The following is a 23,722-nucleotide window of genomic DNA, read 5'->3' as shown; positions in this document are numbered from 1 at the left end:
TTATTAAACGTTACTTACCTTATTATTCACGTTACTTATAGGCATTTGCGTGTGCATGTATACACATACTATACTTGAAATTTGTGGAATTTCTTCCAACCGGAAAATTATATGAAAGAATCTGGATAGCAGTGGCTATTAGGAGATGGAATGGAAGCAGAACCTACTGTCATCAGCAAGTGACTGAATCATGGAAAACACTGAACTTTTACCCCCGCTGCAGCTATCAGGGAGTTGCCTTTTTAAAAGGTTTCAAATAAATGTACAATGTCAGCTTGCATCAATCGCAGATACAAGGCTCTCAGAATGGACATACAGGTTAAGTAAAATAGGACATCAGCCATCTGGGTGTACGACATGGTATAAACTACCTCTGGATGAATCATCATAACCTTTCCTCAGAAAGAGCATACCGCACTTCTAGATTGGATTAACAGATAAAGGCACATATGGAGCTCACCTCCTGGCTATCTAGAGTTCCTCTCACTGCATTGCCATGATTCAATAAGAATGAAAAAAGGAGGACAACTTCACTGATATTTAGCATGAATTTGTATTTGCACCTAGCATATAAAAAAAAGCAAACCCCTTATCTCCCAGTACTACACAAAGTGTACTTCTCACCTACATCCTATGCGTTGACGCAGATCTGATTTATCTACTAATATTTAACTTCCATATAAACCACAGCTGATCTATTGCTGAAAGCTATGAATTAAACAGACAACTAGCCAACAAAATTAATGATCTTACACAACATGCATGATTCTTACTCTACCAGGAAGATTTCTAGCTACAAACCTGAATCAAATTATGTATCAGAAATCAACTCTAACAGAATGTTACAATCAGCATGCTAGGGTAAAAACCTGAGACTATATTAAGTATTAATAACAACCACCATAAGTGCTTAACAGGGGATCAGCTGTAGTGTTTGCAAACCAAAGAGACGTTACAGAAAATCTGTTAAAACAAGAAGTTCCATGAAAGGATGACAATGGCACCTAGACACATTAAAACATTACCTTCTCCACCTCTATCTTTCCCATGCAGTGATTACTGTGCTCAACTGTATTAAGGAAAAATAAATGCACTTAATGTAATGAGCAAAAATCTTTGTCTGTTGTGGTTTAACCTTCTTTACCCAGATTCAGTAATATTACTGTTACACAGGTGACAGCAACCTCCTATAAAAGGAAATTTTTTTATTCAATGAGTAGGCATAGACCGAGTAGGACAGACAGTAGCAATATTGTAGTGTTATTAGAAGATATCACAACACAACAATGTTTAAAGAAGGACAAATGGAAAATTTTTCTAAGGGATAAGAAGGAAGAACAGAATAAACCATGGCAGTACTTAAAGAGTAGAATAGGACAGACAAGTTATGATAATAGGGCTAAACCATGTAAAGACAGATGTTCATGTATTAAAATATATCTTATGGACCTGTTAAAATTCCAACCTGTGCTAACTCATCAAACAGGTCTCCAGAATGCTGAGTCTGTCAAAGACAGAACATTACATGTATTTATTTTTCCTGAATACAGTTGATTGCTCTAATCAATGCATAGGAAAAACAGGTGGATGCAGTAATTTTTAAGGTATATAGATGCTATTAACATCTTCTGCAATATTCAAAGGCTTTATAATTGTAGCTATCTATGCAGATCCTTACCTAAACTGGCATATTAATATATTACATATCCTGTTTAAAATATTATAATTTAGACAAGCAAAGACAATTCAACATTATTTCAAAAGCTGATCACCAATACTTGCTATAGTTTTCCAACACTCATTTCACAGTCCTTACCACCACAAACACCTACACTTCCAACAGAAGCATCCCCCTATATTGTTTACATACTGAAAGCATGAGAAAGTGTAACTCCAGAGGTTTTAAATGTGATGTATATGCTTAACTACATTTAATTACTGAAATTTTACATCTTAACACAATATCCAGTTCTACACCAAGATGTAAAAAACCTACAAACATCCGACCACACACCCAGAAGAAACAGTAAGAAGGAGAAGATATTATAATTTAAAATGCATGCGATAAGAAAAACAGAAAAAGCATGGGTCTTCATCTTTCATTTCCTTTAAAAAAATAATAGAGAATTCATTTACAAGCAGTAAACTACTTCTGAAAAGAAGGAATAAATTAAGAGTTGACAGCTTTTCTTAAAATTTATTATTCAAATTTATTCTCTGTTGATCACAAATTCATTTTCTGTTAAAAATACATACCACAGTCTGAAGGCATTGGTGCTGCAGCAACAGAAAAAGTAACAGATGTTTCAGAGTTTGAGAATAAGAACCGTTCTCTTTCAATGAGGGAATCTCCTTCTACGGAAGGTTCTGGGAGATCCTCTATGGTCATCTTCTAGAAAGCCACTTTGGGAGGAAAAAAAAGAATAAATAACCTCATTAGAAATACTGTGGATTAGTTCTATTGTAGTAAGATATAATGTGCAATGAGACTAAAATATCTCCTTTTTGCAAAGATAAACTACCACTACCATTGCATTCTTACAAACTAATAAAGTTAATTAGTAAAAGCTAGTAGAGTATGGTGTCGAGGATAGCCAACTTCCAGTTTTGATTTCGTCACTAAAATTGCACGTTATTAATGGAAAACATTATGTTTCTCCCCAGTTTTCCACTTGAGCAGTAATGAAAATAATAATGCTATAACTAGCAACCACATGGTGATGATGAATGGATTAGTATTTTACAGTTTTATGAAAACGTGAAGCATCAAGTACCTGTCCTCATACTCTGCATTCATATTCCTTTCCTTCACTGTGAGCAAGAACATGCTACCAGCTACCGCCTTCTCCTCTTTTAAAATTCCCAGCACTTTAATCTTCCCACACAAAGCTGTAGACAATTCATCACTGGGTGATTCACTCCTGGACTCATGATTCCATATCAGCTCCTTTCCCAGCTTCTCCCCTCTATGTTTTAAAATAGCATACTTACCACAGTGTTGTAACCTCCACTCTGGTGTTGTTTCCAGTCAACTTTTCAGGCCTTAGAGCAACCTAGGAGAGAGAAGAAAGATTAAATGGCCGTACAGAGTTATAGTGACATTTTCTAACAACCAGGCCAAGTTATGTTCTAGTTACGGTTCACATGCTAAGATCAGAGGAGAGCTGACTACCGCTTGTAAGACATCTACTCAGGCAAATTCAGTAACAAATAATGAAAAACAACATTCTTAATAGAAACAGGCATTATCACACTATTGGAGACTACATCTCACAGTTGAAAACCTGAAATTCTACATCTTGAATTTTCATGGTTAAATACTCAGGGTAAAAGCAACACTTCTATTAAACAAGCTGAATTTTTATTCTGGAGCTTGCTATACAGTGCTCTTTACTCAGGAATTTTTTTAGCCAGTTTGCTTGACAGAAAGAATTCATGGAGTTTCAAAGCATGTTTGGTTTTATTACATTTAATCTATACACAGGAGTAAACAGGAAAAATAAAAAAAAGTAGTCTGTTTTTTGTATCTTGCACACAAGTAGCTATGTGAATAGATTTATTCTAATATTTCCCCAAATAAACTTGTCACACTATTTGGGAACCTCACATAATCTGCATTCTAATATAAAAGGCATTTTAGCAGTGGATTACAGATGCTGATCTTGAAGTAAATAAAAGAAACCTCCTCTTCTTGCACTCCATGCACAGTTCACCCTGTCCTCAACTCGGAAAAGAGGTCCACATGAAAAATGCTCATTTTTCTCCCACTAGTTTATTTCTTCAGTCTTACGCAGTTGTACAAATGCATGTGCTGGCACAAAAGGAAGATCAAGAAGGAGGCCACTGGGAAGGGCAAGTCTATTTCTTCCCACAGCATTATTAAATTGCATTGGCTTAAGCATTCTTAGATTCAACAAGGCCAAAAATACCACTAATTTTTTAATTATTATTTTCATCCAGTAAGGAAAAGTTAGAGTTTACAGTTTGAATGGCTTTATAGTCATCATAAACATGACAACGGCTTTCTTGTATGAGGGACTAGAGTCTCTTAAGCTGCAAGTCACTAATTAAATCTCTTTTGTAGGGCAACAGTGAAATATTTGTTCAGAGGCTACAGTAAAACAAAACAAAACAAAGCTTTGTAAAACACATGAATCCACAACAGTGTTTCACAGGTAGCACATCAGACACTCTCGTGAAAAGCACAAAGGAACAAGTAATGTGCACGAGTATAGAAGAGATGATAGCTAAACCTGTTAAGTCAGAAAAAGACAGGAAAGGAATTATAAGCTTTTTGCACAGCGCTGCCAGTACAACACTGAGGAAACAAAAGAAACACAATGAGAAGTAGCCAGACCTGACTGAGCAGATGGTAACAGGAAGAGGTGAGATTTGTAAAGTACGATGACAAAAGTTACTGGAATTAGAAATCAACAGAGACATTTGAAAATTAATAAAGACGACTGTTTATTGCACACAGAAAAGCAGACCAAACAGAACAGAATCTGTGCATTTGCAAGTATCCAGGGCATCTTTTACTCTGACGGGCCAGAGGGGAGAATACAATCTGTCACAGGAGTGAAAAAATTTCAGCACACAAACTCCCAAAGCAAAGCAGGCAGAGAAACAACCCGTGTTGTTGGGCAGGCGACATGAAGACCCAGGTGCTACAACACATGCGCCGACCCAACTCCATAAAGAATGGCTTCACATGTTTACACTAGTCCCAACAGCCCCTGACCTAAGTGTGCACATCCTTACACCGTGGGATTTTAATTTGGATCTAGAAACGTATTACCATGTCATAGCACAGTACTGAACCATGCAATGTCAAGGCAACAATATGTTCTGCACCCATGACTACCTCCAGACTGCTAGTTCAGGTATAAGAACATCACAACCAGTTAACGTCACACACGCGTACCTGAAAAGGCAAAAGGAAAGCAAAAGATTGAAAACTATTTCAAGGAAAAGGAAAGGACAAACAGGCATTGTCCTTGTAATGACTTCTGCTCTAAGCAAAAACTCAACTGCCTGAGGTATTAATATTATCCAAGACATACAGACACAGGTGGGAAGTCCCGGTGAAATGGAACAGAAGGTCTTCCAGAAGAGCAATGATTTCCCTACATTAGTAAGATCAGTTTAAACAGACAGAAGGAAACGGTTAGAGAAATCAATGAAAGAAAGCACAGAATTTTCCTGTTCACAGCATTGTCAAACTACCACTAAGCGTAGTTTAGCACGGCAGAGAGTATCATACTTATTATTTTTTAACTGAATTAAATCTGAAAGTGAAAAATAGAAATATCATTGGGAAAAAAAAAAAGAAAACTTGAAGGAGTCATCAGATGCGCATGCACTTATGTTGACAAGATTGAAGAGCAACGACAGGTTTCCTGATATCCACACGTTACAGAGAAGCGCACGGTACCTCTGCATATTTAAAAAATAAAATAAAAAAAAAAGCTGTATAATACAGGATCCAACTTGTTCACGTACTCCAGATTCTGTAATTTGCAATTTGCAAATTTTGTAATTTGTGTTAAAGCACAAATACAAAGTTTTCCTGCGAGCACTATAAAAAACTTGCCAACGCTAAAGCACTTCAAGTGATGAAATACAATTGTGCTAGGGCTTTGATAGCAGAACTTGTCACGGATGTGATGCTATTTTTGACAACAACCACGCATAATGGACTACTTATCGTGCACTTATATGTGCTCAAGAAGAAAAATTGAGTTCAGAGAACACGACTCTTGCCACATACGCTATCTGCTTGCTCCACAAAATTTACAGCACGAGCGGCGGACATGTTACGTGCATACAGGTACACTCAAGACTGGTTTTTCAACCGGCGTGCGGGGCCCTCTTGCAACACGGCACTTTGTTTTGCGAAGCTGGAAATTTAAGAGAGTTCAGGTTTCAGAGCTGTCCGGGCTGGCTCTGCTCGTTCAAACCTTCCCGCCTCACCTCCCCCCCAGCAGAAAGCCCCGGTACCGCTCACGGTACGGTTATGTGAGTGAAACCCCCCCCCCGGGCACCGGAGTCGGGGAGGGGGGGTTGGTCCCCAGCCTCGGCGGGCCGGGACACGCAGTAACACCTCACCGAGCCGCGGCCTCCCCGCGGGACCACCGCCGCCGCCCCCCGCTCCTCCCCGTTCCTCACACGGTGCTCCCGCCTTCCCTCACCCACGCGACCGCAGCCCGTCGGGCGACCCCAAAACCCGGTGAAGGGGGGGGGGGGGGGAGAATCGCCGCGCAGTGCTGCGCGCCGGGGGCCAGGGCCGGCCGCCCGCTGCCACCCCACCCCCACCCCGCGCGGAGGGAGGGAGGGAGGACGGGAGAGTACCGGGAGGCCGCCGGTCCCCGTCCCGCTCCGCTGCGGGACGCGGCTGCCGCCTCACCCCCCTCCCCAAGCCCTACCTGCTCTCCGCAGGGAGGGGCGCGGCCGGGCGCTCCCGGGGCCTCCCGCGCCCGCCGGGAGCTGAGGGAGCCGAGCGAGGCCCCGGCCCCGCGCCCGCCCCGCCCCTTCGCGGCCACCGCCCCACCCCCTCCCCACCCACCGGCCTATCGGCGGCCAGCACCGCCCTCCTCGCCCCGCCCCGCCCGCTCCGGCGGGCCCGGGCCTGTCGCCGTCCTGTCAGCGGGGCGGCGGGCTTGGGGTTCGGCGGAGGCCGAAACGTAGGGCGGGATGAGTCAGGTAATTCCGGAGCAGTTATAAAACGAGCAGCGCTGAGGGATAAAAGGAGGTGCGAGAGAGACGTGACTGGCTGGGGGCGCGGCTGTGGGTTCAGACTCTTGGGTTTCCTAAAAGAAAATACGCACACAGCTCGCCTCCGCCATCCCGGGAGACATTTCTGACCGTGACCCCCCCCTTGACGGGTTCGTCCCGGGTGGGGACAGGCCTGGAAAGCGGCCAGGGCGACGCAGAGGACGGATCTGCCCAGCTTAATCCGCTGCACCTGCCCACGGCCACACAGCACCCGCGGCCCAGCGGTGAGGGCCCCGCCAGCCCTCAGAAATAAAGCGAAATTAAAGCCTTAAAGTGCAGGTCAGGCAGCTTTGGCCTGTGGAGAAGAGCAGGGAAATAATTCCCAGTGCTCCACACTGCTCGCGCACCTGAAGAAAAACGGGGCTAGGAGGCACGGCCGGGAGGAGAGAGATTGGGGAGCAAAGAGAGACGCGGCGCAGTGCTCCCTAACTGCGGATTTCGGGTGCCAAGTATTCACCAATGCTTGACGCCATAAAACGTTTAGGCACTCACAGCTGCGTAAAGGGATTTGCTTAAGGTCACACATCATCGCCGGTAGGTTTAAGCACAGAACTCAGAAATCTGGACTTCCCAGTTATTTTAGTAACCAATTGGAGGAACGAAAGTAATAATTTTCAAGAAGGCTTTTCCGGGGGTGCTTATCCAGTGCTGTAAACCTAATAAGGATCTAAATCCAAAGGTTGGTAATCTCTAAGAAACCCATGCAGTGGTAAACCCATTTTCATACAGCTTGAGCTCAGGCTACTTGAGGGGAATTTAACCTGGCTAACAACTCAGACAAGTCGTGCTGTATTTTTATGCGCAATGTGGGTCACTATCAAGATGTTTATAATCTTTTTGTTGTTGTTTTTCCAGTGATAATATTAACTGGAGGGGGAGGCAGAACAAATAATGGGAATGACAAGTGGAAATTACCTCAGGTGAAGTACTGGAAAAGGGAAAAGCTGCAAGTGCTCTCACATCCCAGAGACTTGAAAACTGAAAGAAGTGGAACATGGAGTTGCAGTTGTGATAGTAAACATGATACCAGATGGCTAGAGAAAAGCTAAGATAATTCTTCCATTTCTTAGAAACATTCCATACTTCGGAAAAGGCAAAGAAAAATTGTAATCTAGGAAAATGCAGGCCCGCTATTTTCACCTCAAGGGTACTTTAGAAAAAGAGTTTGAAGTATAACCAAACACGTGGATGTAAGCGAGGTCAAAAGTCACCTTAGTATTGGCAGTTGATGTCTGCCTTTTTTGAGATGCTTGATGTTCTGGGCAAAGCAAATGTTTTATGGCTGATACTGAATAATCGACTTCAGTGCAGTGCCTGAAATGGAAATTATTAACAATTCTGAAGACGACTAGAATTTAGGAGAACTTCAATGGAGATAAAGCGCAAGCATAAGGGGAAACGGTTGAGTTGAATGGAAATTACTGGGCTGAGAGAGGTTACCGATGACATCCTGGGGTGTCATTCTTGGAACTAATCTTTGTTTCATAGATTCCTTCAATGATTTTGTCAGAAAAAAACAGCAAACTGATGAGATTAAAAAGAAAAAGGAGGGGCGGGGGGAGAATTGCTGTTAAAAAGGAATGAACTAATAAGATTGATGTATGGGATCATCATATGGAAGTGACTGAGGAAGAGAAAGATGCAATTGTAGGTGACAGCTACACAATAAGCATCATTACCAATACGATGCAATGGCATAGAAAGCAAACACTTATTTTAGGATGTGTAACTGGAGAGTTTTGGCAGGAAAGTGTTCATGCCTGCAGGTTCTGCCATCTCCTTGGGAAATTGCATGCGGTTCTGACCACCATTCTTCAATGAGAGGCAGCTAATCTAGCATGTCCACAGATTATTTGCTAGCAGAGTCAAGGAAAAGAACAGTCTATTTTAGGAGGTTACTAGTGCATAGCTTGTTTAATGCAGCAGAATGAAGGCTGAGACAGAGGGTATGGTTGCCATCTGCCATAAACCATGGAAAACGGTATGTGAATTCAAAGGTAATGTTGAATATGAGGATAAAACTGCATGTATACTTTCATGCTAGAAAATGAAAGCAAGCACCTAGCAAAGCATCTCAGGTTCCAGAACGTCCTTCTGGTTGGAGCAGACCTGTTTATCCACCCGCAGTCAGGACATTTCCCTCTTACAAAAAAGGCTACCAGTCATTGTCAGTCTTTCCAGCCCTGCCCATTATTTCCCAAGGGACATGCCACCCTTCCTCCCTCCAAGCATCAGCCAGCGCCCCGCCATGTAAATTGCCCTTTCCAGTTTCTTCTAGGTGTGCCAACTCCCAGCTCCTCATATCACATCCACCGCTTCTGGATCCACAGCCTCGAGTGTAGCACTTTATCAAGAGCCACTGGGCTCCTGTCCAGTTAGTGCCCAGGCACTGAAAGCAGATCACCTTCACTCCCGAGTAAATGCCTGCTCTACACACACACGTGTCAGGACTTGCACCAGGACTGCTGCGGAGCACACCATACTGCCAGGTAGCAGCTGCCACACTCCAGGCTGCCTGTGGGTTTGATGTGGTCTCACGCAGCTATCAGTGCACATGTTGTGGTTTGAGACACGCTGTGAGAGGAAGCCAGGAGCAATGCTGTATTTGTCTCAGTTTTCAGGGAAACCCTGAGATGCTTTAGGTGAGGGAACCCACTGAGAACTGGAAGAGGCACGAGGCTAAATAGCTGCACTCTTTTCTATAGCATCTTGGGATATTTTTCAGGAATACGAATCACCTGGACCTCACTTCTAGATTCCAAATCAACACTACCACCTTCCACTAGAAATGACAGAAGCCACTGCCTACCTGTTAAATTGCCAGTCCCTCACCTGACAGAAACTTGCTTTCCTTGAAATTGCTCCACAGCCGCAAACCTGCTTCCACTTGTGAGAACTGCTGTAACCATTGCCTGGGCTAATGGGACTGTCCCCTCGTAGTTTTCTAGATTTGTATAACTCTGGAAATCTATACTTAAAGCTTTATGCTGTGTCACACAATTCTTCGTCCTAACTCTTACCTTTTGCCAGTCCCTGTCTTAACCATTGAAACCAGCAGTGAATGTATTAGTTACAACAGATAGCAAGCTTTTAAATACCCGTGGATTTCTTACTAAAGAGGAACTATAAGTGACCAGAATACACATTCCAAAAATAATAGACAAATGTAAATCTCACAAAACTATCGCTGACCTCAAGTGGTCATACAATTTTTCTTGACTCCTTTGGGTCATCTGAGTGTACCAACAGCCCTGTGCAGGCAAACACCCCAAACTGACTCTCTTTAATTTTGTACTTAGATTTCTTCTGCTGTCAATTCCTTTATAAAGTATTTTTGCTGGAGAAGGAAACTGGTTTCCTACCTGTTTTCAACAATTGTTTTTTTCTTCTCCTGCTGCTGTTTAAAAAAAAAGGGCTCTGATTCTACAAAACAGTTTTTTGAAAGCATTGAGTTCATATTTATTGCCTCATGCAATCCGTCTGAAGCAATTTACTTAGAAGTTAGAAATAAAGAGAAGGCACGAGTTGAGCTTCAGACAGCCTGTTCTGAAAAGTTTATCCTTGACCCAGAATCAAGATGAATTTTGTCTTTCACTTGCACCATCACCACTAATAAAGGCTATGTATAGACTTACTGGTTTCATTTAATGCTTTGCAACTAGATTTACTTCAAACCATGATATTCCTATTCCTTACCATTGTCAACAGGTTTCCACAGGGGAAACAGGATGAAGCTTTGTAAATCTTTCTGTCAGTGATTACAGAAAGGAGAGAATCTATTCCATCTCCCAGAACAGCGTCAGCTCTGCAGGAGAAGCTGACATAAAACCCAGCAATTTCTTATTTATTTAGCGATATCTAGGCCAACAATATGAAGAGCTCCCTGGTTATATTCAAATTGCTGATACAAAAGAAACCTGCTTTTTCTTCTTTCAGAGTAAAATAGCTCTTTAAAGTTGTTGTTATCACTCAAGGTCTCTGTAGTTCCTCAGTGAGCAGAAATTCAGTTTCCCCAGAAGTCATCCACAAATACAAACCTTAAATTTTTAAGACCCGGTATAAGCATTTATGTGCATTCCACTTTTAAAGCCCGCAATGTCTCAAAAGCAGTCCCTCATTATCATTTTTCCTTGTTTCCATAATTTTTAAGCTTATGGTACTAGTTTCACACTGAAATTTCATATAATTTTTAATCAACTGATTCTTCCTTCATGAAGCCCTAAAATCCATCCTGTGGTTACGGCATTGGTAACACCTCTGGGGTCTGAGTAGCACAGATCTCTGTCCAGGGTCAGGCCTTATTCTTGCCTTTTCTAGGGCGCTTCCAGTGCCACTTTCAGACTAGCCTTCGGTTTTCATCATCTGTTGCACCAACTATGTCTGACAGGGTTTGAGCATTTAAGTTCTTCCCTCGAGGAGTGCTACGTGACCAGGCAGCTCCCTCGGAATTAGAATACTGCCAATTTTAACAGTAGGAGGAAAGTATATGAAAGGAAGAGCAGAGGCAATTTACACACAACCCATATGCAAAGGAAAGTCTCCTTTAATCCTTAATTATCTTATGTTTGGTGCTTTCCTAGGGTCTGTTCCTCAAACAGAGTTTTGTCTTCATCTGGGGCACTTGTAAAATTGCTCGAGTCAGCAAGTAGACAGGTAACAACACTTGGGGCAGCTACTTGAACATAACCAACTGTTTCCTTTTCAACTTGTGTTCTGCAAACAATAGCATTGTACACCAAAATACGTTACTATAGTAACTGCACTAGGAATGACATCAACGTATAGCAATCATAAATTACAGATTACAAATTCATCTAATCCCCTTACAATCAAAAATATTTCCTTGTCATTCTCCTCATCAGTATTCTCTTCCACCACTGTTTTTTATCTAAGTTACCCATTTTGTCTTCTCTTTTGTTGCATGACCATAAGACAAAGCATTTTCCTTAGCATTTTCCACGAGGTAAAGCATTTGGGTTTTTCTGAAGTGCCTCAGACATGCAAAGCAACGTATAACTACTTAGTAACAAGAATATTGATGAGGAAAATGGAGTTTCATAAGTGGTTGGAAACAGGCATGTCAAAGTTCCTGCTCTCTCACAGAAGCTCAAAATTTTCATGTAACATTAAATAGTCATATTGTATATACATGCAAACTGCAATTAAAGTTAGGATAAAGCAGATGCCTTGTTAAAACACGTTTTCTATGACCCTGGATCACTATTTAATAATAAACTGAATATTGATTTAATATTAATATTTGAAATAATAAATGACTACATAATAAATAATCATAAAACAGGATTTTGCTTTTCTTTAACCATCCATGTATTTCCTGTAAGATGTTAATGCACGGCCTGAAAATAACTAGGAAAAAAAAAAAAAAGTGACGTGACTATAAAATCAAAGGAAAAAGTGAAGAAAAAGAACTTCCCAAATACAACAAACAACTTGCATGGAGTTAATTGTCAAAATTCCCAGTGTGAACAATGGCACTGTTGGAGCTGCTTTTTGAAGTAAAGTCACAAGACATTTTATAGCACAAATATTAAACAGCTACATAAAGACATCCCTCAACTCCCACTGTAAACAGAAGAGGTACACCAAGGCTAGTTGCTTGATCTACTGCGTTTTCCTTGACTTACTGTGGAGGGCTATAGCATTCTGCCCATTAGGATCACTAGGATGAAGCAGCTGCCTAAATCTGCTCCATTTCTCCACTTTGAACACATTAGATATGTGCCTAAAAGGGAATGCAAAAAGATCTGGGACAGTTGTGTAGAAACCACATCGTGGTGAGACACAGAAGCAGCCAGAGCGTGAACTACGTGACTTGCAAGAAGTGGAACCAAGAAGTAGTTACCTGACACCTTCCAGAAAAGCATTGAGGGAAATGACCCTGCCATCATGTATATTAAGTACAATTTCTGTGTTCCAGAAAAATTACTTCAGAGAAAGCATATAGAGTCGTAAAAATTTTCCTGGGAATCACTGTCATGCCTTGTCCCCTGTAAAACAAGGTAATTTTTTCTGTCCCTGTTGAACAGAAAAAGAGATTTGAACAATAAGGCTACAGAGAATAATGACTTTCCATGCAGATATTCAGCTATGGCAGTCCAGCAAGGAATGAATCATGTAAGCAGTTCTGTAAAGTTTGAGAATGTTTTATAGGCTTGGCAGCACGCAAAGATTTTTGGGAATCGGACGAGATACCCATGACCATGCAGTTAGAAATCACATTGCTAAAGAGAACCCGTAAGCTTCTAGCCAGCGTTAGAGTTGGCCGCTGCTGTCTGTAACCTTTGCAACACTGAGAAATGGCCACCTTCAGTAGAAAAGCTGCATCTGGAAATTAGAAGACGAATCCATTTAGGCCAGTCTGAGTAATGAAAAGGGAAATTGGGGGTGATTGCTATTATCACCCTCATCCACATACCGCCTTTCGTAAATAAATACTTGGAAAAGATAAGTATCTTCTGCTTCACCCAATTCCTACTTTGGCTCCTCTAATATCTCTTTCAGAGTGGTATTATTCTGTTCTGACCTCAGAAGTGATTCAAACAACAGGTTGTTTTGGTTTTTTGTTTGAGTTTTTTGATTGGGGTTTTTTTTTTCAGAAATGGGTCTATATTTTTAATTTGTGAGCCTTTTTCCTTAGAGTTTTAACCCATAAAGTCTTGGAGTTAAGAGAACTAAGCCTTGGCCAATGAAGAAGAAATAAAGGGAAGCAAGTCACTTTTGTGACTTCAGATTTTATCCCAAGACACTCAGAGGAAGGAAAAGGTGAATTTTCATTTAATTATTTTTAATCTGAAATTCTACAATTTAGATCCACTAGATACAGACACAATCTTAACAACACATGCAAAACTTGTTCTACAAATACTGTTATTGTGCAGTTTGGGTTTTCAGGTTGGGAAGCTATCTAGAAGAGAAAAAAATACTTTCCAAGAATGGTCACCTGCGGGCAAGAAAAAAAAAATAAAAATCTTGTTTGGAAGTCTTAGAAGGAAAAAGTAAACAGCTTGTCACTTGCAAGTAGGGGAAAATTTTGAAGACCCTTCAAGCAGAAGTCTAACAGGCATCTCTAACCCATTTGATTTCGTGTCTTGTACTCTCCAGTGGGTACGTACTCGGTCAAGGTCACCTTTCTCTTGGTGAAGGAGTATCTAGTGGCATTTACGCACCTGTTCAAATAGTTTCCCTTCAAAAAGGTTTCAAAATACAGCCTCTTCCTTTGGATCTCTGCATTCAATTGTATGTTATGTTTTTGCACCAAGGGAAAAAAAGAGGAACTGGTACGAAGTCCTTTTGCCTCCCAATATAGTGCAGAAAAAAAAAATCTGCCTTTATAAATACAACACAGGTGCTGACTGGCTGGTGCCTGCTTACTCTAATGAGCTTAAAATCTTATTTGTAGTGGACATCTGTCAAGACAGAAGTGAGGCACGCAAGTCCTCTTAATCCATTAGCTCTAAATCCAGCAGAGCTTTCACACTCCCTTTTTGAATCAAGGAAGAAACCCTGAGTTGGAACGTACAATGGAGCAGTGCACAACTTCAAGAGCAGATCCTAGGCAGTAAGCACATGAGATTTCAAGGCAAACAACAATGAAAACTGACAACAGAACTGGGATCGTGATGGAAAGCTCATGAGAAAAAGGCCAATCTGCAGTTCGGGACGAAACAGTGAGTTTAATTCTTTGTTGTGTTTTCCCTAGTTCATCTGGATTTTTAATCAAAAATAAAGCCAAAGACGGAGAAAAGATGGGCTGCACACCTTCTCACAGTGAGATTGCTAATACTATTGCAAGAAGTGGTCTTAAGTCTTTGAATAAACCCAAAAGTATTTTGCGTATTGATCCAGGAGAGAAAGGAATCCCTCTGCTGGTTAAAGGTTCATCTTGCTACTATATTGATGAATTCCACCAATATGAGATCCAGAGGAAAGAAAAGGAGGATAAACTATCAGAGGAGGACAAAAATGATCATTTGCAGTTATATTCCAAGGCTCATTCAGATCCCCTGACTTCTAGGGAAGACAAAAAAATTGAGAGGACAGCCACAGATGCTGAAATCGTTATGTCCGAACTGATTGAGTCTCAAAAACACATCACTGAGGCCATACAGATCAGAAAGCAAAGCTCCTGTGAATCAGAAGCATCAGCTTTCATTTGGGATGACAAGAATGAAAGCAAAGCAAAGCAAATCCCGAAGAAAGGAAAGAAGCAAAAAAATCATAAGCTGGCAAAGCAAGGTCGACCTAGCAAAAGTAAAGAAAAGTCTGTTTTGGCCCCGTGCGAGACAGAGAAAAAGGTAGATTTCCCAGAAGTGCTTGTTAAGGCTCATCAGAGTGCATATGCCTACTTAAATCCCAACCTCTCCAAGTATGAATCTATACTTCACATGGCCAACCAGGCTACCCAAACTCAGCTCTTCCTACAGCAGATGGTAACCTTTTTGGTATTTCGCGTTGATGAAATCAACCAGCTCTTGGAAGAAATTGCCAATGATGGGGAAAATCTTCTCAAAGATGTAGGTGGGAATCTGGCATGGCCAGCAGAAAAAGGTGATTTGAAGGAGCACCCTGATCTCCTGCAACAGCTACTGCAGTACACAGTCAATAAAATGCAGTTACTGAGTGGGACACTGGCCTCCCTCACCTCCGACGCCCTGCAGGAGACATGCAGCTACCTGCAGTCTGCTGCAAGCACCTTGGAAGGAAAACTGAAAGCAAAGCAAAGCTTTGATGAGCGCCTGCTACAGACGGTGAGGCTGCTTGAAGCCTCAACGGTGGGATCCTCCCTGTCCCAAGGTGATGACAGGACTCTGTATTCTGAGGACAGTGGCATTGGCGTGGACAATGAATCCCTCAAAGAGTTCAGTGCTCTCAGCCAGCACGGAGGACAAGCAAGCTGTGATTCCTGTGCACATGGACATCTGTCTCAAAAGCACGCCAGAACAGTGGAGCACGTGCCTGATGGGACAGTGTCACCAGGCACAGCCGCATCCCATGACTGTGCGCTTGAAAGGCGTTTTAAAGATATATTTTGTTCATCTGTGCAGAGCAGGGAAATGACTTCTTGTCAGGGTGCAGTACCAGGAGGCATTTCTACCGTGCCCCAATATGCAAGCTTGAGCAAAAGCCGTTCCTATAACTCCTTCCAGTCTGACTCTACTCAGGAAGGTGAACATTTCAAAATCTGTGAATCAATAGATTTTCCTTCTGATGATGATGATGATGACGATGAAGGGAGCACCCTGGGGGAGGATGATGACAACACAAGTTTATCAGAAATGGGGAAGGATGTTCTGCCAAGGAGGTCCCTATCTTCGCCTGCACTTGCTGATAACACACAAAGGCAGTCCACCAAGAGGACAGAGAATGCAGAGACAGAGGAGATTATTCTGAAGATGAAAGATGCCATCAGTGAAAAAATTAAGTTTGTCCCAGCTAAATCCAGGCGTAAAGAATGGATAGAGGATGAGAGTGGAAGAGCAGTCCTAACAACAAGGCCCAGTACAGCAACGGGCAGCCAGAAAACCTTCAGGAAACAGCAACGGTCCAGGTCAGAGGAGTCCCTCAGGAGCCAGGCAGAGGACCCGACCCTCCTAGAGCTTCAGAGAACTCAAAAAGAGCTCAGCAAAAGGCTGGAAATGTTTTACGGAAAGAAGGATACAGATGACAACCCAGAGCCTTGGAAATCAAGAACAGCACCTTATCTGCAGGATGAGCAACTTATGTCTAGGTCCTCCAGCAAACTGAAGGCATGCCTCTCAAAAAATTTCAGCATCCTGCCTAACCAGGATAAAGTCCCTTTGTTCACGGTTGATCAAAATCCTGCCCATCAGCTGGATGAAAAAAGAGGCAGGAAGCCTTTAAGAGCTACTGTGCCCACCCAGGAGACATCAGGAGGCAAAGAAAAGGAGCCTCCTGGAGCCCAAACGCTCAGTGGCAGCAGCTGTGCCCCCCGACAGACTGTCAAAAAGCTTATCGAAACGTTCAGTCCTACTGACGACCTTGTAAAAGATGCACCTTTAAGATCTTTAGGACCAATAAAGTGCATCAGAAAATTTGGACTTCCAGTCATCCCACCCACCATTCCCTTTCAGAGAGGCCTGGCACCTTTAAATCTTAAGCATCGTATTTCCCCAGTAGAAGACACAAACCCTTTGAACACCGATGGAGTTTCTTCTGACTTCCCAAATGCCTTTCCTCCTGCACCAGCTACAGAATTAAGCAAGAAGGACACAAAGGAAGAGACTGGTGAAGACATTGAGAGCCTGCCACCACCACCACCTGAAATGTTAATGGACACTTCTTTTGACTTATCTGAGCCTGAAGAAACTGCAAGAATAGAACGAAACTCTTCAGAAGATGCCAAAAAGCCCACCAAAACAGAATTTCATGCTACTAAGAGATCACAAGTTTCCCCAAAAATGAAAGCCTCCCTTCAGTCCATTGACTTATTGCCAAGTAAAAATATCAGCGGCCCCAGTGCAATTGCTAATAAAGGTCTAAGGAATACTGGAGCAGGGGACGAGAAACTGCACAGGTACTCTCTGGAACTGAACCCTACCAACGTGCACATCCCTACCCAAGAGGAGATATTGGCAACCCAAAGAAAAGAGGCTGCAGATTTGTACAAGCAAACCCATAAAATTATTCCTCTTCAAAATCCCAGTGGGGTTTCAAAACCACACAGCAACAGCTCAGAGAGCAAAGAGCCCAATTCACCTGCGTCTTCAGTGCAATACCAGAAGCACAGTTCTCCCGATTCGCTCAGGAGAAACGAAAAAGGCTCAGCGTTTGCCAGGAGGGTCTCCCCAACGAGAACTCCTCCTTCTTCTCCACCAACTGAGAAACGGCTTTTCAGCCCCCCAACACACCACAGACACTCTCTGCAGGCTTTTAGCAACCCACAACAGAGCTCACCCACCACGCAGAGAAAACCCAGTCCCCCCTCTAGCCCCAGGGTGCCCAGCCCACCCTTGCAGAAGAAGCTGCCCTCTCCACCACCCCAGCGAAAACCACTCAGCCCTCCCGCAGGACACAGGCAAAGCTCGCTGACGCCGCACCGGCTCCCGGGCTCCCCATCCTACCGCCAAGATGCAAGCCCCCCCCCATTCCCCACTGCCCCCTCCCCACCAACCTCCCCATCCCGCTCCTACAAGGGGCCAAGAGCTGGGCTGGATGCTGGGGATGAGCACCAGCTCTCCTCCTCCAAAAGGGGCAGCAATATCCGTTCGATATTTTGCCCCGCCACCTCTTCCTTATTCGAAGCCAGACCTCCACCAGTACCCACCAAAGCCGCTGCGGAGGCGACCAGCCAGACTGAAACTTCACAGATTTCCCAAAAGAGCAGTCTGCTTTTCCGGCAGCCTGGAGACCGGACTAGAAAGCTGTCCCTGAGTGCTGCCAATCCTCAGCCTTTCGTGAGGAGAAGTTTCTCTGACCGCCGACCAGGGGTCCAGTTTCGTCTTCCAGCTCCCGTAACAGCTGGCAGCGAACCTGCGCTTAACCAAGCAAGGTAAGAAACCTTCCACTTTAGGCTGAGAAAGCAGAAGTATAACACTGCGTCAGCTTTCTAAACTCCAGATGGGAATTTAATGTCGTTAGAGATTTCCCAGAAAAGTGGCCTGTTCATGTACAGAACAGGTGGCTGGACAAAGTTAGCACTGTAGTTGAACTAGATGATTCTTGTGGATCCCTTCACTGAAATTATTCTCTTCTCTTCTATTATATTGCCCCAGATTTCAGTAGACTACCAATTTGAGTAAAGGGAAGAGTTAATTTTCCATGGCTTGCTCAAGCCTTAGACTTACACATCTGCTGTGACAGGCACCCCAGGGAAAATTCAGTGTTGGTTTCATGGCACAGAACTCCCCTTATTTGCATGGGGGCTAAAGACATCCGCATTCAATTCCTAAAAGATCTGAAGTAACCCTCAGGTTATAAATATCTTTAAATAACCATGAGAAGGTAGGCTTGGACCGAGAGGAAGGGTATCGTTCCTAAAATCAGCCTTTAAGCCAGTAAACTGTTCAGCTGAAATCTGTATTAGAATGTTTCAAATCAGCTGGCAAGAATGGCAGACAGATAATGTGTAGGCAAAGATCTGTATGGACGTAATTATAGCTTGAAATTTTGAGCTTCTTGTGTAGGCTTTCAGGTCTGGATGCTGATTTCAAGTCTGACGGGTCCCAGTTTTCAAAGTGGAAAAACCTCCCATGGCTACTGGAGATTCATTGCTCTGAAAAAGTCAGTTTAAATAAATTGAAGCATCAACATAGACCAATTCCAAGTCTGCAAAATCATTGATGGCCATTGTTAAAAAATCTGGGCTTAGCTTTAAATTTTCTCTACCACTTATAAAAAAAAAGAAATCACAAAACCAGCCAGAAAACAGGAATGGGTATTTAGGAATACACAAAGATCAGTGTAACAGCCTAGAATTACAAAGTGGTGTTATTCTAGTTTCTTAGCATCTTAGGATGTTTAAGTCTATTAAGCTCTACGCTACGCAAGAGGATTAAGACCCTTCTCAGGTAACCTTTCCTCATGTGAGGAGTACTTTTACTCTTGCCACAGAACAGCTGAAATCACATGAATCATCCCCATGAGTAGGGATTGCAAGACTAATCCTAGCAGGAGTTAAAATCACACAAGCACTCAATGCATTGCGAGTACAGGGACAGTCGTGGATACTGAAGTCCCCAAACACAGAATAAGGACCAAGTTTCCCACGCTGACAGTAGAGGAATGTGCTGAACAAAACATGCAAAAAACAGTGGGAAATGCAAACCGTTTTGCATTCCCAGTTCTAATATTGCATTATATTCTGACATTTGAAGATTTCCTGAAAGTCCTGTACACTGTTGCTGGGTTTTCTGTTGTTGTTATGTACTGAGTGAAGTCAGCGTTGTCTACTCCAGTGCCTGCTAGCAGAAATACATGTTTTCAAAAGAGGCTTTATGTCAAACCTTGCAAGACAAAAGCCCTTGGCAGCTTTATGGATCAATTTTAAAAACAGTCTATTATAAATTGTTAGCTAATTTATGTTTCAATGGGGTGTATTATCTTTCTATTGTAGTCTGTCAGAACATAGAGAGTAATATAAAAAAATAACTAAATAAAATCATCCCCTTCATGAAAAAAATTATATATCCTAATGTTATGATATACAGCATTTTGGAAGAACTATATGTATCCTGAGCCAAATTCAGCTTACCATTTATACAAATGGACATCAAAAGTAGTCCTACTGAGTTAGTCCAAATTTATATCAATATAAGCAAAAGGGAAATTTAGCCCATTAATTACCACACGCACTGATTTAAGATGCAATACGCTACTGTGTGTTTTCTTACGCTTAAAATAAGCTGCCTTCAGTAAATTTTTACAGACCTTGCATTGAATGGCCTAATACAAATACCACAGCAAATGTGCCGATGGCCAAAGAAGGACCATTTTAGGAATCAGCATGTGGCCAAAGTTCTGAGAGCCCCTCACATCACTGCTGGTCATCTTCCACTGAGGACTGGAGCAGTCACCACAGCTGTGAGCACCACATCCCTGTGCACAGATGCTGACCCCTGCTCTTATAGCAGATGCCATAACAGACAAAGCACCACACTCTGATCCATCTTTCCCCTTCAAGTTCATTAAACATCCAGGGCTTCCTCTGCTTTGCAATTCATTTAGCTGACAGAGGGAAATTTCAAAATGTCTCCCTAAACCAGATGTTGTATACCTAAACCTGCTCATTCTGGCCATGTTTGCATCTGGTCTCAAATTCACAAGCTATTCCCACCCAGCTGTCAATCTCCTTTCCTGCATTCCTTCCCTTGCTCTACCTCTCCTCTCCAAATATAACAATGCTTTTTTTTTGTCCATGTAGGGGTTTTGTGTGTTACTAGCAGCTTCAAGCACTAGTTGCAGGAGGGAGGGGAGACAGAGTCAAACCCGCAAAAGCATCACTCTTTTATAGGTAAAACATTTTGAAAATCAGTGAGTTAGCCAGTTTCTCCCATGCTCCCAAACTCCAGGATAGATCCCTCCACTTTTTCCATGCCCAATTAAAACATCCATTTGCTGAGAAGCAGATTGCTAAAGATAATCTGGCAGGAGCCTGTACAAGCAACGTGTTCCTCATCAGGCAGCTGAGTCCCCTCTCCCACCCACCCTATTTTAGCAGAAACACACACAAAAAAAGTCAACTTCTAACTCATTTTGCTAGCTAGCATTGCCAGGCATTAAACGTCAGTGCTGTGCGCAGATTTGCGTGTCTCCTGCACCCTCACTGCTCCCCTACAAGGCAAAAAGTGCTCCTTTCCCGAGCATGTCTCCTGCCCATCCCATGCTCTAAGAAAGTATCAGGACTTAAAATATCGTTAGCCCTAACTAGGGCTGGAGCTAGAGCTTTTCGGTTTAGTCTTAGGGTACCTGGACAAGAGTTTCAGGCTCAGGTTTCAGTGCTCAAGTCAGTACAACCGGTTCCCATTCGGACAGCCTGTGGATGGATAGACTGGGCTAAATTTGCTGGTTTCTAAGCTTGGTCATTTGACAGCAATCAGCAGTTATTGGCATCTCTGCTCACAGAAATCTTGTTAATCTGTAATAGGACTTCTGTGTATACAGTTAAATGAAATAATATTTCATTGAGACTGCTAATCTCCCAAGAGGTAGAGCAGAGATAAAAGATTAAATGCTATCGCCTTTAAGATACTCTTCAAGGAGGGCTCAAGAATGGATTGGGTTGACTGAATCAGGCCCAAAGCAAGTAGCCCAAGTGAGACCTTCTGCAGCTGGGGGTTATTTGAATCTGGATTAGTTTCATGGCTGGTCGTGTATCACAATCCTCTTCATTCGGCAGTTCAAATCATTAAAGTCCTAGCAGTCAGAATAGGAAAGTAACAGCTTGTCTGTAGTTGAAATCTAATTCAGTTTAGCAGTTTATGTACTTAAAATACAGTAATGATTCCCAGATAACTCTGCAATATTTCCCCATGTTGAGCTTAAGCCACTTTAATTAGTTACAGCAACACAGGGCACATTTCAGCACGAAGGCCCATGGCATGAGATATTGATGACTAGTACCACTGCTATAATCAGTCTTGATTCATAAAGTCCCTGTGCCCCTAGAGATTGCCAATACAACCTCAGGAACATCATTTACACTTTCTGTGTCTCAGTTCCCCTGTCTCCAGAGTGACAGATTTATACGACCAGAATACCCATCCCACAGTCATTTTGGCATACTCAGAAAAGACTGTAACCACGCTAAGCAGATGCATAACAGAGTTAAGACCTTTTCTCCAGGAGTCTGCAACAAGACTTTTCATTCAAATCTGTCTCTATCTGCAAGTGAACCCAGATTCACACTGATCCCCTGTTAAACATACAAAACACTAGCTTCCCAAGAGGGTTTTGGGAGGGGACAGTACAGTGCATTTGGCATCACAAGAATAAAATCTGGATGGTGCATATAAAGGTGTATACAGGAGGAGGCAGGGAGTGACACAGTATTGTGCAGCATTTGTGCTTCGTGGGTTTACGTGGTCTAATCAGCGCTGGTTTTAAAAGTCATGATTCATTAGCCTCTTAACTTAAGCATCTTTCCTTCTGCAGCTTGGAGGAGAGCCCTAGAAAAGCAGGCGACTCTTGGAACGGCCCTTGCGTTCCTGAAATCAAAGAGTCCAACAGATCCGCTTCCCACCCCGAGCTCTACGTTGTGGGCCAGGGGCTGCAGAGGGACTGACAGCAGGAGCACCCACGAAGGCAGAGGCACGAGCAACGCCACAGGCCCCAGAGGAAGGAAACAGCCTTACCCAAGCCTCCGAAAACACGGCTTCATTTTTTCTCGCAAGGAGACAATATGATGGCATTGCATCTAAAAACCCAGACTGGCCCCAACAATCTAATGAAATATCAGCAGAGTGGTAGCCACCTGCTTCTCCTTTGGATTGCATTTTATGGTTTAACTCGAAGATCTACACTTTGCAGCTGGGTGAGTCTGAGGCAAATTGGTTTGATAAAGACAGGACCTGTAGCCAAGTCCTTTGTTTCACTGTTTATCTAAAGGGGTTCCAAAACTATCAGAAATTATCATTATTTGACATGTTATTTATTCAGGAGGCATCACAGTTTCAGTTATGTAAAAAATGGCTGTTGTGACATTTCCAGCGGAGGAGGTAAAGTCCTGGACCAATTGAGTTTTATTGCAAAAACATCAATGCCTTCAGCAAAGCCACGTCTTTACACTAGGTATTTACCAACATGCAGAGAGAGAATAAGGTCAAATACAAGTTAAAGCACGATAACCCCTTTTAAAGGAATAAAATTAGGGATCTTATTCCTTCAAAAAGGCTTTGATCTTCTAAATCACCTTTGATTATCATGTAATCTCATCACCTCTAGTTTCCAGGGTACAAGGCTTAATCCTGATTAGAGTAGTTTTGTAATAGCCCAATCAAACAACATTATAAATCCTGAGGCACCTAAGGACATGTATCTTTTTCTTTTTTTTCTTTTTTTTTTTCCATAAAAGAAGAGAATGCTACCATTGAGAATCCTGTTCTCCCCAAAACAGGTTTATATTCTTTCTGATTTATGCAGTTTGAGGGGATTTATTGTAATTTCACCAAAGAGTCTAGACAGATTCTTGTTAATAAAAACACAAGTTATTTACAGTCGATTAATGCTAGGTTTTTACAGCACTCACTGGAATACAGTTTCAGAATTTACTGGATCTTGCTCACCTAACTAATTTATCACCACAATTAAGATGCAACTTTTAATTAATGTAACTTTAATTAATTTAATTTGATGTGTTTTCGTATGCAACTTTAGTACAGAACAAGATCCAGAAAAAAAGCCATTTGCAGTCATATTTTGATAAGAAAAGTTTTAATTTTTCCTACAGTTTTCATGGTGTTGGTGTCTGGGC

At 42.5% G+C, this 23,722-nt stretch overlaps 2 protein-coding genes across 4 annotated transcripts in view; one reads left to right on the top strand and one right to left on the bottom strand.

Moving 5' to 3' along the window:
- Positions 1-6,545, bottom strand: part of CLIP4 (CAP-Gly domain containing linker protein family member 4) — a 32,937-nt gene extending 26,392 nt beyond the window's left edge. Inside the window, exons 1-4 of one of the 3 annotated variants that reach the window (XM_069799963.1) lie at positions 6,426-6,545; positions 5,771-5,900; positions 2,992-3,053; positions 2,257-2,405 (exon numbers count right to left, since the gene is read on the bottom strand). In XM_069799963.1, the coding sequence (XP_069656064.1) occupies positions 2,257-2,389 (133 nt within the window). In that variant the 5' untranslated portion in view covers positions 2,390-2,405; positions 2,992-3,053; positions 5,771-5,900; positions 6,426-6,545. The remainder of the gene's footprint in view (positions 1-2,256; positions 2,406-2,991; positions 3,054-5,770; positions 5,901-6,425) is intronic. The other 2 variants (XM_069799965.1, XM_069799964.1) reach the window with 2 other exon arrangements.
- A 7,689-nt stretch (positions 6,546-14,234) lies between these two features.
- PCARE (photoreceptor cilium actin regulator) lies at positions 14,235-22,778 on the top strand. Its single transcript, XM_069799959.1, has 2 exons — positions 14,235-18,304; positions 22,405-22,778. The coding sequence occupies exons 1-2, from the start codon at positions 14,541-14,543 to the stop codon at positions 22,532-22,534; spliced, it is 3,894 nt and encodes a 1,297-aa protein (XP_069656060.1). The 5' UTR covers positions 14,235-14,540; the 3' UTR covers positions 22,535-22,778.
- The last annotated feature ends 944 nt before the right edge of the window (positions 22,779-23,722 follow it).

This window comes from Haliaeetus albicilla, chromosome 13, assembly GCF_947461875.1.
Source record: "Haliaeetus albicilla chromosome 13, bHalAlb1.1, whole genome shotgun sequence".
Taxonomy (NCBI): Eukaryota; Metazoa; Chordata; class Aves; order Accipitriformes; family Accipitridae; genus Haliaeetus; species Haliaeetus albicilla.
The sequence above is the reverse complement of the archived record's forward strand: the minus strand, read 5'-3'. Positions and strand labels throughout refer to the sequence as shown.